This window comes from Micropterus salmoides, unplaced genomic scaffold, assembly GCF_014851395.1.
Source record: "Micropterus salmoides isolate LMB-PRFRI ecotype aquatic unplaced genomic scaffold, ASM1485139v1 Ms_hic_scaffold_5, whole genome shotgun sequence".
Taxonomy (NCBI): domain Eukaryota; kingdom Metazoa; phylum Chordata; class Actinopteri; order Centrarchiformes; family Centrarchidae; genus Micropterus; species Micropterus salmoides.
The window spans coordinates 8,184,481-8,202,480 of record NW_024044237.1 but is presented as its reverse complement, the minus strand read 5'-3'; the positions used below and the strand labels follow the sequence as shown (position 1 = coordinate 8,202,480).

Below are 18,000 nucleotides of genomic sequence, written 5' to 3'. Positions count from 1 at the left end.
TGACCCTGAAAAAGGAAAGAAACACACACATAAACACAACAACAAGGGCAGCGGTGGCTCTGAGGTTACAGAGTACATAATGGTGAAAAGTTTAGTTACTATTGCCATGAATTATGAATCCTGCTCAAACTGGATTTTATAGCCTATTTTATTTCAAAGTGACTTTTGCTCCACTAAATCTCAAAAAGTGGAAAGCTGATTTTAGTAACTGAAAACCTTTAGTATTTATATTTTAGTAAAAACCACACACTAGCTTCATTGTCCACCGCAGGAACGCAATATGTGTTGTATACATGCACACATTACAATCACAATTGACGCCACTGCCAACATGCCCCAGAGAGTAATTATAATCTATATAGACCGTCTTCTCCTGAGCAGTGTCAAGACGTCCAAGAAACTAAAACAATGAATGCAATCAAAGCAAAACATGTGACAACAAGCTTCATTCTGGGTTCCGGGCAGTTGAGTTCTTGCAGTAGGAATGATAAGGATGGAAGGATATACAAACAGACAAATTCAAGCTTGCCCCTTTAAGTATGACTGAACCATCAAACCTGATTAAGCAATCCACTGTGGCACTAACTACCTCTAGAAAAGCTCTGCTAATACCCTCAAAGCTTTGTTCACTAACCTTGATCGACAGTCTTTTTTCACATTCAGGCATGCAAGAACTACAAACTCAAATCAATGTGTAGCAATCGCTTTGCATGTTATTTATCCTGGCATTATCAGGAATATAGTCTGTTCCTCACCCAGCATGGTAGCCTGTTTGAGGAATTTGTAGCTGGTCTCGAAGGTCATCTGCTGCAGAGGGGAGGAGTTGGACTGGATGGCATGCCGGTTTAAGGGCTTATATACACCCTCAAAACACATGTAATCTGCTACGAGTGACAGATGTCTGGGGTCCACCTCGATACCTAGAGACAGACACAGACAAAACCTGAGTGGTTCTGACAGCCATGTGGTCTGCAATCTGTGCAACTGGTGTTTATATATGCAGGTGGAAATATACGGTTGTCAGTCTTTTAGGCGACTTTATAAAACATACTGCTGATGGAGAAAATGGAGCAGACGAGGCATCGTCTATCGGCCCAACCCTAGTGTGTGTGTGTGTGTGTGTGTGTGTACCATAGACGGCAAAGACATCTTTAATCTCCTTCTCTATGACCTTCAGAGCCACTTCAATCCCATAGGTGTTAGCCATGGCATGGACCTCATTGGAGTACAGTCTGTTGATGTCCAAGATCTGGTGCAAAAAACATTTCTTAAGCAATTAACCCTAACCATAAACTCTTTGATTTTTTAAGTCACAGAATTTCATATTGTTTATGTGATTTACAGTCAATTCATCTGTGAACTCTGTATATTATAGTGCTTAACCACACTATCCTGCCCACACTTACGTCACTGTGCTTGAACATTTCGTGCATGTTGATGCCTTCTGTGTTGAGAACGGTCTCTTTCTCTCCAGTCTTTGTGGTGGCTTCGTTCAGCAGGCAGCGTGTCAAGCCTCTGGTCTCCATGATGACGGCATTGTGGGCCAGTGTTGACAGAAGTGAGGTGAGGTCGAAGTGCACCTTGCTCACCGGCAAGACCAGGTCAACCTGTGAAGGGGGAGACGAGATTTGGGAGGAGGGATTGAGGTTCAAACAATATATAATATGATATATTTATAAAGCACTGCTAACACTTTGAAGACATCTGAGAGCTGCAGTTTGTATAGTTTAGAACCAGCATATTGCTAGTTGCATAGTGCTAGGTTTTTCTTTATCTCTGCAGCAGGCTTGATATAACAGGATGCAGTGCAAAATTATAAATAGCTGCAGTAAACAGCTTCATAGAGTTGTTATATAAGTAAGTTCTGATGAACAGAAGGTGGTGGATCCTTTTATGTGTTTTTAGTGTTTTAGTTGGATGATAGCAGGGTTATGTGACTATATAAGACTGTGGCTGCACAGACCAGCTGTAGGACAATGATTGTAGGTTGCATCCCATTCACAGCTTCTTCAGTGAAGTCTAATCTGAACAAGAACGTTCAAAATCTAATCGTTCAAATCAAATCTGCTTGTGTAACACGTGCAAACTCACCTCACACCAGAGTTCATGCTGGACATCGTAGTGATATCTCTCTATCGCCGGGTTGGATTCCAGAACAGAGTTCACTCTCATCTGATTCAGGGTCTCCTCTCCTTCTCCTCGCCCTCTTTTTGCTCGCTTCTTCTTCTTCCTCTCCACTCCTGCAGTCTCCGGCTGGGGCTCCTCCACGTTCTCCTCCGCCCCCTCCTCTTCGTCACCCTGATCTTTATCCTCACCATCATCCGTTCCATCCTCCTCCTCCTCGTCCTCCTCACTCTCATAGTCCACCTGCAGAGGAAAGCAGAGACGGGCATTAATCGTTCTATAATGGCTTGAGTGTAATGGAATAAGGTTTCTTTATGTCAAACAACAGATATTGTTGTTTTCATAGCAAACACTTCATTAAAAAAAAAAAAAAAAAAACTAGGTGAGTGAAATCAGTTTACATTCAGACTTGAAATGTAGTAGGACTTAAGTCATTTTTGCTTATCCAACTGGCAGATCTTTTTAGTCATTATAACCAAATCATATTGTAGTTGTTAAAACGCATCATCACACATTATAATGTTCTGTAATATGTTGTGTAATCATGATGTTTTGTATGCTTCAGTATTGACAGTAGAAATGTATTTTAAGGAAATGATTGGACATGTGAAAATATTGTGAAAATGCTTTATATGTTACTTCTTCCAAAATATTTAGAATGATAGAAGGTGACCTTGAGTTGTAACACTTGGAGACTAGGTACAAGTTTGATTTATTTGTCACAATACAGCAGGCTGTAGAGTGAATTTAAGTTTGTAACTCCCTTCTGCTACGTAGCAGACAATATACAGTAATATAGAATCAATTATAAAAATGGTAAACAGAAATAAACTATAATCAATGGAGCAGTGCTGAGGATGAATTAGAGTTTAAGAGTCTGATAGCTTGGGGGAAAAAGTCTGGTGGTGTGGCAGCTGAAACTTCTATATCTCTTCCCAGAAGGCAGCAGGGTGAACAGGTTGTGGCTGGGTGGGTACTGTCCTTTAGTATCATTTGGGCTCTGCGTAGGCACCTCACCAATGATCTTCAGAGCAGTTTTAAATCACACACTGCAGAGCCCTCCATGACGGACATGGTGCAGTATGACAATAAAGTCTTACACATAGAAGTATGGGGTTAACTGTTTTGTACTTGTTCTGTACTTAAGGAGAGGAAATGCTGAGTTCGGGAGAGTAACCATGTGTTCTCTCAGTGGCCACGTTACATAAAGAAATGATTCAACACATCTATTTGATTCCGTATTCTTTGGAAAGAAATTATTTTCCCTGACATGTTTCTAAAAATATAATAAGGATGATAAATTATTTAAAACGATTGAGGATGCTAAATTACAATTTTTAATAATGTGTTTTGCCTGAAAAATAGTATCAGTATAAATAAAGTTTATAACTGGTATTACCGGTAACTGGTTTAATCATTTGGGTGATGTAGTTTAGCTTTATGTAGCACTGCTTTAAAGTTTCACCATATTATGAATGTGACTGAGGGTGTGAAAATGTGGAGTGCTCCATTTAGACAGTAGAAAAGTGACTTTGACATGAAGTCTTCGATTTTACCGATTTACTTTAACATTGCTTTGGCATCACAATAGGTAAATATGATTGATTTGCTGACTTATTATTACAAATTTATTACACGACTGATTTACTTTTAATTTGAGTATCACGAAAGTGCAAATATAACCGTATTAGAGTGTGTTGCCCATAACAAGTGAATTTCTTATGACGGATGTATTGATTGTTTGATGTATTGTCCAAACATCCAATCACATAGTTTTTGACATGCTTTGCTCGATTGGACACCTTAGGACATCCAATCACAAGGACATGTCTGCATGGACACTAGAGATCCACCAATCCCAGCAAGCGTCTCTGTTTTCTCTATAAAAGTTGCAGTTTTTGGTATTACAGTGGGCTCAGCTGTTCTTTTGCTTTTGCGTAACCTGAAGTGTACTATAATAAAAAGGTCCTTTGAGTGAACAGCTCAAGGTACAATAGAATACGTTCACCCCTCCTGATCTCAGTGAGTAATTCCACACAGCCACACATTAGCACAGGGCCACAATCTACTCAATGATTAAAAGTCCCAACTGGTTAAAAAAAAGAGTTCAAATCAGGGAGGGTTATGTTTGGTACTAAGGTGGGACCAGATCCTTGCAACCAAAACTATTCTGTTAGCAGGTCACTATAATGGAGTGGGCACAGCACGCTAGACAGAGCATGACTTCCAAGAGTCTATGTATCTCATGAAAATAGGATATCGTGGAAAGGTTAATTGTTTCTGTAATTTAAGTCAAAAAGTGAAAGTTCCATATATTTTAGATTTATTACACATAAAGTGTAAATTAAGGGAAAAAAATGTCTTTTCCCACAAGATGCAACTGTATAAATATCTCAACATCTACTTAATGGATTGTAGTGCTAACCGATAAATCACTTTCAGGGTCACGCTGCAGCCTCTGATCTCTGTGTCGGGTCTGATCTCTTCCACATTCTCTTTCCTCGAGCTGGTGACTACACTCGTTACTGTCAGTAAGTGCTGTTGTGTATCCACAAGTATGATATATATATATGATGATATATAAAAAAAAGAAATAAAAAAACAGAATGAACCTTAGTTCAGTATCCTAATGTTTAAATATACTTGCAAAGAATATTATGTAACACAACGTTTTCATATAAAGACGTATTTGATAGAATTGGTGGGGAAATGTTTTTAAATGCTTCACTTTGACAGAAAATATAGCAAGAGAAATCATTTCTTGATTATTAATCATTTTATTTCTCTATTTTCACCCTTTAAGGAATCATCTCATAAGATAAAAATTGCTTGTAGCAAAACTGCTGAATACATTGCATCTTATTAACTTATGTTGCTGTGTGGTTGCTCAAAGGCACTTCTTAATCACCATTAAAATAATGCTGTACAAACATTATGTTTTGTGAGAGATAGCTTCAGGACTGACAGAATGAAAGTATTTTTACTTTGGCTCTTATTCTTTTCCTTACTTTCCTCAGCATATAACAAAGTTTAATTGCTTAAATGCATTGCTAAGCCAATCAAAGTGTTGTTTAAGCGTTTGTGATTATCACTTTTAAATGATTGGAAATTTTAAAATGTTGTGGAAATGAAAAGGTTGCTCGTGCTGAGGCAAGTGTCACCGTACAAGCAGAAAATCCTCCAGCCAAGAAGCTCAAAATGGCTCGTAAGATCAGAAGATTATATAAAAGATTTGACAAAATGCAAATGGAGGTTAGGGAGCTGAAGCGGTTTGGGAGTTACCTTAGGAACCAGAAAGAAATAAAAAAAAAAAGACATGCCAACTTCCAGTGTGGAGCCTGCAAAACTAACCCATGCCCCACTCTCTAGGACGGACTCTGGTCAGGGTACTTTGTGGCATACAATCCTTTTGACTGTATGACACATATACAAGCCATATAGTAAAATGATTTGCCTTTGCTTAAGCACAAATTTTGAGAAAGATGTTTCATTTGAGATACTGTCTTTATTTCTTTAATAAGTCCTAAATCTCTTCATCTCTTGTACCTGACCTTTCTCTGTGTCGGTGCATGCTGAAGTCTCAAAATAAAACGCTAGTTCCCTCAACACTCTTTCGCTGTAAATAAACCACAAAACAAATCGAGAATACGCCCTTATGACAGATGTGTTTATCTCGCCCATATGAAGGGAGGTGTGATAAAGTGGTGTGAAATCAGTGAGTCAGGCAGGAGTTGTACTTCTTGACTTTATATTATTTTTGTTAAGTTAATAGTAATTTTTTAGTAAACTTTAAAACTTGTTTGTCCCATATATGCATCCCCAGATGATGTCAAAATAATTGTTTTGATCTGCAAAAAAGGCACTATATGCTAATGTGGTATCCACTGCTGGGAAAAGGCAAGCCTCCTCATTTTGTGCAGGAGGAAGGCCTTTTCTCTCCATCATAAAGTCAAAAAGAGAGAAAATAAAAGGGGAAATGACTGTTGACATGAATTGGTTTAATGTATTCTGAAAAAAAATATTATACTAACATGATTTATAGAGATCTGCATGATAGGTTTTTATTTCCTTATTTGGTAAAATATTTTGAACTGAGGCAAATACTGGACAGAAGGACCATCTACTCATAAAAGGAAAAAGTAATGTAAAAAACAATCAATGTGATGATCAAGTAGCTAATCTCTTCCGAGAACACTTCCTCTTATATCACCTCTAACTCCTAACCACTAACATGCACTTCCTGTGCTCTTCTTCTTCTATCCCCTTCAATTATCTTGTATTGACTGCACTTTTTGTTAACTTCCTTCCCTAGGTATTTACCCCATTGATGTTATATGTACTATGAGCTCTTACTAGTATGTATTAGGTAGGTCTGTATTTGATGCTCTGTTGATGCTTGTATGTTGTTCCTCAAATGTAAGTCGCTTTGGATAAAAGCGTCTGCCAAATGAGTAAATGTAATGATCAAGTTCTGATAGCCACTGATTGTTTGAGAAATGGGTGTGGGGTCCTCCCTGTCTTTTTCTTTATTTAAGTTGCTGACCCTAAAGCTCAGGAGGAGTAGAATTAGTTGATGTGAGTTGATTTTGGTTGAATAGAGGAGATTGCTCTGCTGTTTATTAGGGATCCAAGCAGCGAAGCCCTGTTGTTTTTTTCCCCCTCAATATTCTTTCTTTCTATCTTCTTTTTCTCCACTAAAAGTGTTTAGGCAGCAAAAACTGCTGGACGAAAACTCACCAAAATTGGCACGTAGGTTGCAAATTCCATCCACTACTCAGGTAAAAAATGGCACTCTTGGACCTCATGGTGACGCTATAACAATCAACTTTGCGTTTTGCAATATTACTCGAAAACTGCTTTGTTTAGAGTCAAACTTCTACTTTCTACCACTTTTCTATAAAAACCTATTTTTGCGAACTCGTCCCAGACTTGAAACTTTGGCAGGATCACTGCTGATGAGGATCGCCGCTGATCAAAACATATCAAAAGAATTTTTTGTGTCTTTACATAATATTTTACCTAAATGCCTGTAATCAAAATTGGCTTAAGCTATTGTAACCAAACTTCATACTTCGTAATTCGCTGCATGGATTCGTACAAAATTCGGTTTGTATGATCTGGGGCCACTAATTAGTTCATGCATAAAATTTGGTAATGATTTTTCAAAGTGGGCGTGGCTTAGTACAAGAAATGTAAATTTCTAGACATTTCTCATTCCAAACTTCAATAAATCTAAGAAAATCCCCTATACGTCCTAGAGAGCTGAAATGTTTTCAGCACATCCACTGATGTGTGACTAACGTTTGCCTCACTGCAACCTATGGTCAATTCAGAAGTCTGTCACTCTATATTTTTCAGTCTTTCTTTCTGTCTTTCTTCAAACGCTACCAAAATCTACACAGTCATCCTCTAGATGGCCGTGGTCTTGCTGTAACTTGTACAGTATGCACAACAGTTTCTTTTTTGCTCAGTGTTGGATCAAATGGCACCAAAATAATTGACAACACACCTAAAACAGCAGATTGATGTGTGATTTTTTTCAGAATTTTCTTATCAGCATTTTGACTGTTGTAACTGACAAAACTATCCAGGTATGGCACATGTGAGAACTTGTGACATGGTGGAGCTGATAGCGGCTGTGTCACCCAACGCTGGTCTCCAAACCACGTTTTGTCAAGAAAACACGTGAAATGTGAAACGGGAAATGATGCGAACAGACAGACGAAACAGCTGTTTGTTATTATAAAGACAGCAATTATAAAGACAAAGAATCTGGGTGAAAGAATGGATTAGCACAGGTAGCAGGGATCGTCTGAGCTACAGAGAGAGCTGGAGGGGAGTAAAAAGGGTTTTGCAAATTCCAGGGTTCAAATCCCCAGGTGACCAAGTCAGACTTGCTTGAGTCTAATTTTTCCATTTTATTTGGGTCCCATGACACTTTCTTATTTTTCTCTGCTAAAAAGTGTTTGTGCAGCTTAAACTCTTAAACACAAAGTGTTGCAGGTGGGTTGAACCTTTCACCCAGTAGTCAGGTACATATAATGACACTCAAGTTTGCGTTTTCGCAATTATCTCCAAGACTAAATTCTTTCATTACTTTAATCTCTTAAATCATCTGCATCTGTTCTTCTCTGAAAATGTCGAATGTTGCATTTTTTACGGCTTGCTTGTATCCTGATTAGCGCCGCTTGCAGCTATATTTCTTTTTCTTTTTGAATACTAATATATACACCTTTTTTAAAAGGGGAGGACGTTACCTATTGCCTGAAGGGTCCAGGTAGAGCCTAGGATATTATAGAGAATGTTTGTGAGAACTTTGTAAACACTTTTTAGCATTTTTTGAAAATAAATATGTTTCTCTTTGGGTGAACGCCCCAAAGGAAACAAAAAAGAAGTACTCCTTCCATCTTCATACCTCCTCTTCCTGTTTGTCTTTGCGCTTGGCGTCTGAAGCATCAGCGTCTCCTTCGTTCCCCTGGTCATCAACAATCTCTCGCTCCTCTTCTCCATCCCCGTCATCTACCTGATGAATGTCAACAACAAACATACTTCAGCTTTTTTTTTTGGAATTCAAAAGAAGGGAAATCAAAGTTCAGATAAAACATTCAATGACGAGTGACAACCTACAAAAGGGGATAATGAAATGAAGATAGGCCAATTAAAAACAAACCCCTGCTGTGTCAGCGGTTCCATCACCAACGGTGTCCTTATCTCTGAGCGTGGCCTTCCTCGTTTCAACGGCGATGGAGGCCAGCTTGGCGCTGCGCTTCTTAATGCCTTCGAGGAGAAGACGGAAAAACCTGGGAGAACAGGCAACCAAACAAAGAGTAAAAACAGACCAGATGAGAGGTTAATATGAGGTTATCATTTCATAATGGATTCTGCTACAGGGAAACTAACAGCCCTCACACACCCACCCACACACACCCACCCACCTAGTTTCCATGTAGTGGAGGATCTGGTCAGGTGATAGCAGCTTATCGTCACAGTAACGGTCAGGAGGCAGGAAGTGAAAGGTCACCTTGAATGTCCGCAACTTTTCGTGATTTTCGATCCGTAATGTCTCTACAACATCAACCTTTTGCAGCACCTGCTCTCACACCACACACACCCACACACACCCCACAAAGTTGTGGTGAGTTCTAGCTTTTACTTCCCCACACACTTCTCAAATGCAAAAGTGTGAGGTAAGCACACGGGTAAGGACATCTCCAAACACAACTAGGAACACTACTATTTACATGTGCAAACACAAAGTGAAAAAAAAGTCACAAAAAGGTGAAGAAAGGGAAAATTCTAGTGTGACTAAACCTGACAAAGAGACACCAAAAAAGCCACAAACAGAACTGATAGACATGGGAAGATGAGTCAAGCAAAAAAGGGATTATAGAAGTGTAAGTAAGTAGAGTAAGACCAAAACAAGGAACAAACACAGGAGAAGCTGAAACTTACCTCAGCCAGACAGACTCTGGTGAGTTTCTTACGGAGCATCTTGGCTCTCTTCAAGGCTTTCCTGTTGTTTAGCACGGGAACGCTCATCATGGGAGTTTTAATGTTGGAGCTGGCCACCATCAGGATCTCTCTCAGTCTGCCAGACACACACATGTATAGAGAGAGTGAGGCAGAGAGGAGAAGTATGGTGGAAGGCTTGATGAATGAAGCAGGGAAGAGTAAACAAGACAAAATTAGGAAGTGCTGATGTCAGAAAGGTGTTTCAGTAAAGGCTTTTTGTACAATTAACTCCAGAACTGCCCCGCTATGAGATTTGCAGAGCCCCAACCTGTCTTGCACACAACACGACAAATTCACAGACTCCAAGTTAAAATACAGGCAGTGCAAAAAGCATAATATTTCTCAGAGAAAAGGAAAAGCAAAGGGAACAAGAGAGACATATCTAATTACAACTTTATTTGATTTTAAATATGCATTCATGAGCCTGTTTCAAATCTTATTTGTCCCTAACAATCTGAAATGAAACCAACTTCTAGGCACTAATCAGTGAGCATCACTAGAGATGCACCAATCTGACACTGACTCAAAGCTGGATCAGGTGGACCTGAACATTTTGCTAGGACAGCTAACATCGCTTTTGTTTCACAAAGTTAGGAAGCTAACTGTTTAAGTCTAGCCTGGTGTTGCCTTACATATAAAAGAATGATTCTCAGTCTTGTCCGCACAGAGAGGAATACAGTTATTTATTTTACACTGGTATTGGATCTGTACTCTGCATCGAAATAATTTAATTTTTAACGGATTTCAGGGTGTCTGGTGCTTTAATCTTTTGTTAATTTTAAATGGCAACAAATGCTTCTTGCTATGGAGGCTACAGCCTTGGATCAGTATTTAATTACCTTTAATTTAATTTCAATGTATTCAAACCACATGTTTGGCTAAAATACTGTGCAGCTACCTAGACTTGAATTACACAATAAGAGCAGTTTATTATCAAAATATGATAGGTTACACATAAACTGTTAAATGACTCATGCTCACAGTGCGGCAGTAAGGAGGAGCTGTCGGGCCCAAACTTCAGATTGACTGTGATGCTCTAACACGTAGCCTGAGGTGAGTGGTAACACCACTGTATGGTGCAGACTACTGACAAGCCTCTTTGAATTTGCACTTCACAGTTGATCTTTCTTTAACCAGACTGTTGCACTTCATGTTCACGTCCACCCTTTCTTTTCATAACTCACTGCTGTAAATAGGACAGGAATAGTTACGTGGGGGCATTTCCCCTTTTATTTGACAGTATTTGATTTCTTTATTATTTATTTATTTATTAGGCAGTACATCATGTGTACTATTACTGCACCTAAGTAAATTCAATGTCTACAGAATACTGGTGGGTAAAAGTGGGGGAGGGGGCATGGTTTTTTTTTTTTGCAGCAATGGAAGGTGTGTTTTAATTATCTTGCGGAGGAACTACACACATCTTGGTGTTTGCCCTGGATAACGTGTTCCCATGTACATGAAAAGGGAAAGAACGCGTTCGGCGTGGAGGCACTTTACCGAGGTATTCCCAAAGTGACGTTCATCTCTCCTCTGCCAGCAAAGTGGAAGGTGTTGAGGGTCATCTGGGTGGAGGGCTCACCTATGGACTGCGCTGCCAGCAGACCCACTGCTTCACCTGGATCACACAGCGAGCGCTGCCACTTATAGTGCAGAAGCTGGCGAAGGCTGAGATCGCACAGAGAGAGACAGGGATTATTTTAGCTCACACAAAGGAAAAACTTTTTGTAGCCCTGCCAAAAAGATTTACTCTGAGCATCTGATGGTATTATTAATTATGTTTGTAAAATTATCAAGGTAGAGGGGAATCCCTGAAATGACCAAATAAAGGGCAGTAATATGCTCCCTTGTTTTATTGTGAAAGCAAGCGCCCCTGCAATGTCCAGTGCTATGGCGAGGAGTCCCTTCGACAAATCCAAGGTGAAGTGTCACCAAATCTAAATCCTTACATGCTTGCATATTTGGCTTAGGAATACAAAAGGGAAGGAGTTTTCCACTGTCATTTCAGTTTTAAGAAAGCTGTATTACGTTTCCTTACAGGAACAGATATTTATTCAGTACCTGTTGGCATCCAGGCTGTTGTGATTCACCGAGCCTCTGTCCTGCAGGTACTTGTCTGTGATGTCGTGAAAGTTTTCAGATACTGATCCAAAGCACACGTCAGGCCTTAACAAGCCCAGAGAGGGCTCAGGGCAACGGGAGGCCTTCCTGCTGTATTTTGATCTGCTGGATTCATCCAGGGAGTGCCACTGCTGAACGAGCTGCGGAGGAAGCACGAGTTCAAATGAGAGTTTGGTTTGACTAGGTTAAAGGGTCAGCAGTCCACTTCATACTGTATGACTGTAGTGTACTGAGGCTGTGAGTGTGACACCAAAATGGGCACATTTCTCAGACATCTGAATTTTGTTGGGCATAAATACCTGCAGTGCAGCAGCCCTTCTGCTGTGGACATGCTGTGGCTCTGTTCTTTGCTCTTCTGTTTGTTTCAGTTTGGCCAACTTCTTCTGGGAAAAAAGCAAGAACGCTCCTGACACGGAAAACAAAAACACACATGCCCAAACATTACAGACTGACGTTCACATAGGCAATGTACAACCTTCAAATTCATGATCTACTGATCTAGAAAAGCTCATTGTGAGTTTTCAGACCTATCTTATTTAATATTAGAAACTGAGTTAGATAGATTTCCAAACAATTTATGCATTTTAAATCAACTTAAATACACTACAATATCTCAATATCTGATTATAAATCAGACAGCAGCGAGACGTAAGAACAAAATGTACCTCTGCGTGGACATGCCACCTCCCTCTTTGCTCTCCAGCGCTGGATGGCCCCAAAATGTTTATTAGCAGTGTGAGGATCCAAACGTGCCAAAACCTCATCCAGACCCTGGGACCTCTTGATGACCTACCAGGAATGAGGAAACACTTGGTTGGTGGCTTTTTTGTTTGTTTGTTTTTTTTTGTTTTTGTTTTTTTAAAACACTGTTCAGGTTACTGTTCTACCAAACGGCATATTTTATTCAAACACAAAGACAACAACATTGTTTAAAAGATATGCACAGCTTCCCTTCTCTGTGCTAAATAAAAAGACTCGACTGTGTGGTGAGCATTAACCTCAAACCGCACCAGTAAAACACTGAACTACAGGGAAGTGGTATCAATCTTGTCATCTAACGTTTTGGTTTAACATTTAAAAGGAACAGCTTGCATTTTCTTATACAAATTTGTGTTGTAAAAGGACAAATACATTATGACATTTACACAGTTACAAGATTAACATTTACTTTCAGTGATGAACAACTGGAGAGTGATATTCACTAGTTCAGCTCGTGCCGCTTAGTGTTTGTGTGTAGTACATATTTATCCCCAGTGGCCATGTTAGAGCACCATGGGGCCCATGAACTACACCTTCACTGTGGCAGCCATTTTGGCCAGTGGCATCCACTGAGGAGGAAGCACTGAATTTGACAAGGCTGCGATTTTTCTAAATACTTATTTACAGCGGACTGTGGATTAGTCCTCATGCTCTGTCATTAGCATAGCTGCAGTTTAAAGTCTGAGTCAGGTTTACACCTCTGTTGTCAGGAGCAGCAGCTGTGCTTGTGGTTTAGCCTACGCTCGATCAGAGTCTCTGAGGCTTCTTTGAAAATCTGAAGCTGGTTCACTGCGTTACCTTCACAGAATTCAGTATAAAGGCAAATTTCTACAGCTTAGGTAATTTTTAATGCTTTGTAAAAAAAATAAAAAATAAAAAAATAAAAATTTCATCTGCGTTATTTCTGTACATGTAATTATTCACGACATGATACCAACAACAACGCGGTTAGTGTCTTGCTCCGTTTCACCTCATAGTTGTCCTCTATGAAGGGGAACTGTCTTGGCTGCAGGAACTGAGTCTTGGGGATATCCAGCCCGTCTTCACCGTACAGGAACTGGACCACAGATCCATCGCTGTCCCTCACCGTCAGATCGTACTGCACTACCAAACCCTCCAGATGCTTTATGACACATCTGCACAGGAAGAAAAGAGGGACAAGATAAGTAGAAGATTGGAAGAAAATGTATTCTAGCAGGAGTGTCTTCATTTGGCGGTGGGTTTGCTCCCGTTCACATCATGGACATGTTTCTTTGCTCCACTGGTTCAGATATGTTTCACACTGTAAAATGATTATAAACGATTCCTTATTTGCAAAAGCCATAAGGGAGCAGCGTTTCCCGCCTAAATCACTTCGTATTTGGTGCAAAATATCTTTTTTAGAAATATGTTCAATAAATTCCCCCTCCCAATCACAAAACGTTAAATAACGTAAAATAAATGAATTATTTATTTTTAACACTATTTTAAAGAAACAAGAAATGCTGAAAGATATGAGAGTCCACCGTGAGAAAATTAGGAGCATTAAACACTTAATTTCCTGCATTCTGGAGACATTTTCTGCTCCAATTTATGGTGGAAATGTCTAATTCAGCCAGCAGGTGACAATTCATGAATATAAAAATATAACAGAATATAATTCACTGATCAGCAGCTTGTATGTTTTAGCTTACTTTTTTTGGACATTGCACATTTGTTTCTTTTATATTTAAATTTCATTGCATGTTTTCTTATTGTGCAAATAAACCTTTCTCTAGCATTTTCATTTGTTAGTTAACATTTCTTCGTGGAAGCTATTTTTCAGAACATTTTTAACAAATACTGCCATCAGCCATTTCAAATGTCCCCAGTGTAAATGACACCTATGGCCTTCTCATTGCTACTGAGGAAGCTGGAAGCAAGCAAGCAAGAGTTGCTAAAGTTCATGGACTCTGAAACTACATGCTTCCAGGAAAGTGTAGAGAGAACTTGGCCACGTTAATGGCAGCTATCACTGTTTCCGTTGGTCTGCTTTAAACTTGTTTATACACGAAAACTACATCACACTCAATCTCACAAACTAAACACAGCGCCATGCCCACATACACATCAAATAGTTACTCAGAACAAGGTGTATTCTGACAAGACAAGGGCCTGTAAAACTCACAAAAAATTAATACAATGTCAAAATGTTATGAGTAAGGTTATATTATGTTGTTTAGTTAAGAGTCTAAACAATCTGCAAATTAAAGGTTTGTGCAATTTAACTACACTTAAAAATTTCTGCTTATATTGGTGTGGTGATGGCGCAATGGATAAGACTATGCCTTTGGTGTGAGAGACCCGGGTTCAATCCCATCCACCATTGTGTCCCTGAGCAAGACACTTAACCCCTAATTGCTCCAGAGGCGTGCGACCTCTCACATGTATAGCAATTGTAAGTCGCTTTGGACAAAAGCGTCAGCTAAATGAATAAATGTATTTGCAGCACATTACAAAGGCTATGGCTCCATCTAGTCGATGAAATCTGCAAAAGTCTTTCCTTCCAGAAACCTTTTTATTGGACCTGGTCTTTTATTAGGCTGCAAAAACTCAAATAATTGTTTAAGTATTTTAAAAATTACATTGAGCGTGTTTTTGCATGTATTTGTTAATAGACTATAGCTATAACTTCAAAAATATAACTGGTAATATTTGGAATTTAATTGAGCAGCCTACAGGCCATGAAATGATGCTACATTGTTGCATTATAGATAGAGACAAATTGAAGTTCAAGACTCCCATCTTTAATTTGTTAACTGAGATAATATATTAAATACACAAAAAATATTTTCCCCACATTTGATGCTGCCATAAATGTTTTGTTTTCAAATGTTAACAATTTTAAAAAGACAGTGAGAGGCAGTTTACCTGGCAGAGGGGCGGCGCTGCAAATTAAAACATGAGAACCAATCAAAAGCTTCAGAACAGCATCAAACTTTACTAAACTGAATAAGCATGAAACACAGCTCTAATGCTTGAATGATTCATTTTATAAGTAGTTATTATAGTAGTGGATATTTATAGGACAAAAATGGGGCGGCTGTGGCTCAGGAGGTAGAGCGGGTTGGCCGTTAATCGGAAGGTCGGCGGTTCAATGCCTGGCTCCCCCTGGTTGCGTGTCGAAGTGTCCTTGGGCAAGATACTGAACCCCGAATTGCCTGGTGGCTATTCCGCCAGTGTACGAATGAGTGTGAATGTTAGTTTCCGTTTGAGCACTTAGGCTCAGTGTATGAATGTGTGTGACTGGTGAATGCAGATGTAGTGTAAAAGCGCTTTGAGTGGTCTAGACTAGAAAGACTAGAAAGGCGCTATACAAGTACGGAGCATTTACATTTTACATTTTTTACATTTACAAAATAACAGTGACTCCAAACAACAGTGACAACAGTGACTCCAAACAATAAGCACAACACAGACAATGCACTCCAGAGTTCCTAGTCGCCACAAGAATAAATGCATTTAACACAGGCTGTGTTGGTGTACTGGTGGTGACGTACTCAGTTCAGATGTATTTAATAGGTGTATATTTATACAGGAATTCTAAGTCGCCGCCGGTCTCCCGTCTGCAGTTCCAATCACTCCCTTTGAAAAATCCACACGGTCTGGCGGCGACGGCAGGGTAGACTGCTCCTTATCCTTCTCCTGGTGATCCTTGCTTTGGCACTATCCACTCGCCATAATATGGCGACACGCCATAACCGAGACGACTCTTCGGCTGCATCCGAAATGTCAAAAAAAAAAAAATCTCCTTTCCTAACCACCTTTCCTTGACCTCGATGGAAAACGTCATGAGGTCAAGGAAAGATGTGAAGGAAAATCCGTAAGGCGGGTCTAAGAGAATCCGACTGCTCTTTTCTAAGCGACTTAATTATGCGACGGCGGATTTTACTGACATGACCTGCCGCGATGAAACTACAATGCGCCCCGTGTTGTTGTAACGCAGGCCATCTAAAGGTGGACACCACGGTGGAATATATTACTTAATAACCAAGATAGCAAAAAGGCAGATAAGGTAGCTTACCAGTCACCAAATAATGGACAGGGTTGTCACATTGAGAATGTTTGCTCACACTCACCCTCCTGCCCACCCATAGGCGTATTTATCAACATGAATCCCAGTTGTATGTAAATACAGTGTTTCCCACAAATTAGTAACTGTGCAGAGAGAGAGAGAGAGAGAGAGAGAGAGAGAGAGAGAGAGAGAGAGAGAGAGAGAGAGAGAGAGAGAGAGAGAGAGAGAGAGAGAGAGAGAGAGAGAGAGAGAGAGAGAGACACAGACAGACAGAGAGGAGATGCTGAGAGAATATATATGTGCTGTGCAGCGCTCCGTCATCATTTACGATTTTACCCATTTTAAATAACAAAGTCAATCGAAAATCAGCATTGATAATGTGGCAGGCCGCCACAAATAAATCAGTGTGTGGGAAACGCCTACTGTAGAGGTTATCCAGCTTGGTCTTTGCCTTTATTAAGGCGAGGGTGTCAGCATCTGTGACTGAAGTATTAATTTGCTGAAGGCTGCAGTACATAACGTGAGGCTACACGCTGCAACATTATCCTCACTTTGATCACGTTACAAGACAGCTGACATGGGTCTCAGTTATTGTTGACAGTTTAAGATATAGGCTATGCATATTAGCAAGTTATGGCATAAGAGAGAAAAGGCTTAATAGCCAATGGTAACTTACATGGTGATCAACCTCCTTTATCCGTCATGGTTGGTGATTTATTTATTTTTATTGTAGAAAATACTTAATGCAACTACCAAAACAATTCAACAAACCGAAACATAAAACGGTGTTGAAACAGTATCAGATTACAAAAAAAACAAAAGAAAGAAGGTAACTGTGAGTCTTATTAAAGTATCATAATGTGCATCTGTATTGCAAGGATCTTGCTAAATGTGGTTGATGGATTTTATCATTTGAGTTTGAGAATGTGCGCCGCTTTAAATGTTGCTGCCGCAAGGAATTGTGGGACGTCATTCTCCCTTTCCTTTCGTAAAGGATGGTCAGATGTACCCTGTGCTAAAGGAGATATGAAAGGAAGCATTGAGGCACCTTTCCTTAGCTTTTAGAGAATTCGACCAGCTCTTATCATGGCTGCCACTGTAATACTTCCTGTTCACTTCACTCAGTTAGGAAACTTCTTAAGCAAAAAAGACTTTTGAATGCAGCCTTCATCATCCACAGAGACACGACGTTACGCGCCCCCTCTTCAGATGCTCCGGTGTTTCCAGGAGAGCTCAGCTTTGCTGCAGTTCACGACCTTTCTGGCTGAGCGAAGAGTGAAATGCTGCAACGCTCTTCGCTGGCAACGAATTTAATAATCTATTTTTGTCGACTATGCTGATTGGCTGTTGCACCCCTAGTCAGCACACTATTAAAGCAGCAGTTGGTAACAATTGAACGTACAATGCAAAACATTAAAAAGTTATTTTAGAAAGAATTTACCTCTGCAGGT

At 39.8% G+C, this 18,000-nt stretch overlaps 1 protein-coding gene and 1 non-coding gene across 2 annotated transcripts; both read right to left on the bottom strand.

The window, feature by feature from the left end:
• Nucleotides 1-702: 702 nt before the first annotated feature.
• Nucleotides 703-13,741, bottom strand: LOC119889042 (DNA-directed RNA polymerase I subunit RPA1-like). The gene is made up of 13 exons (XM_038699888.1): nucleotides 13,487-13,741; nucleotides 12,423-12,546; nucleotides 12,057-12,163; nucleotides 11,698-11,897; nucleotides 11,137-11,304; nucleotides 9,577-9,712; nucleotides 9,060-9,214; nucleotides 8,795-8,924; nucleotides 8,540-8,647; nucleotides 2,092-2,367; nucleotides 1,407-1,607; nucleotides 1,132-1,249; nucleotides 703-920 (listed from the first exon to the last, which is right to left on the bottom strand). Exons 1-13 carry the CDS (start codon nucleotides 13,724-13,726, stop codon nucleotides 718-720), a joined length of 2,166 nt encoding a protein of 721 aa, XP_038555816.1. The 5' UTR covers nucleotides 13,727-13,741; the 3' UTR covers nucleotides 703-717.
• Nucleotides 12,983-13,119, bottom strand: LOC119889469. Its single transcript, XR_005442062.1, has one exon. It is a non-coding gene; the product is annotated as a small nucleolar RNA SNORA5 (small nucleolar RNA).
• Nucleotides 13,742-18,000: the final 4,259 nt, after the last annotated feature.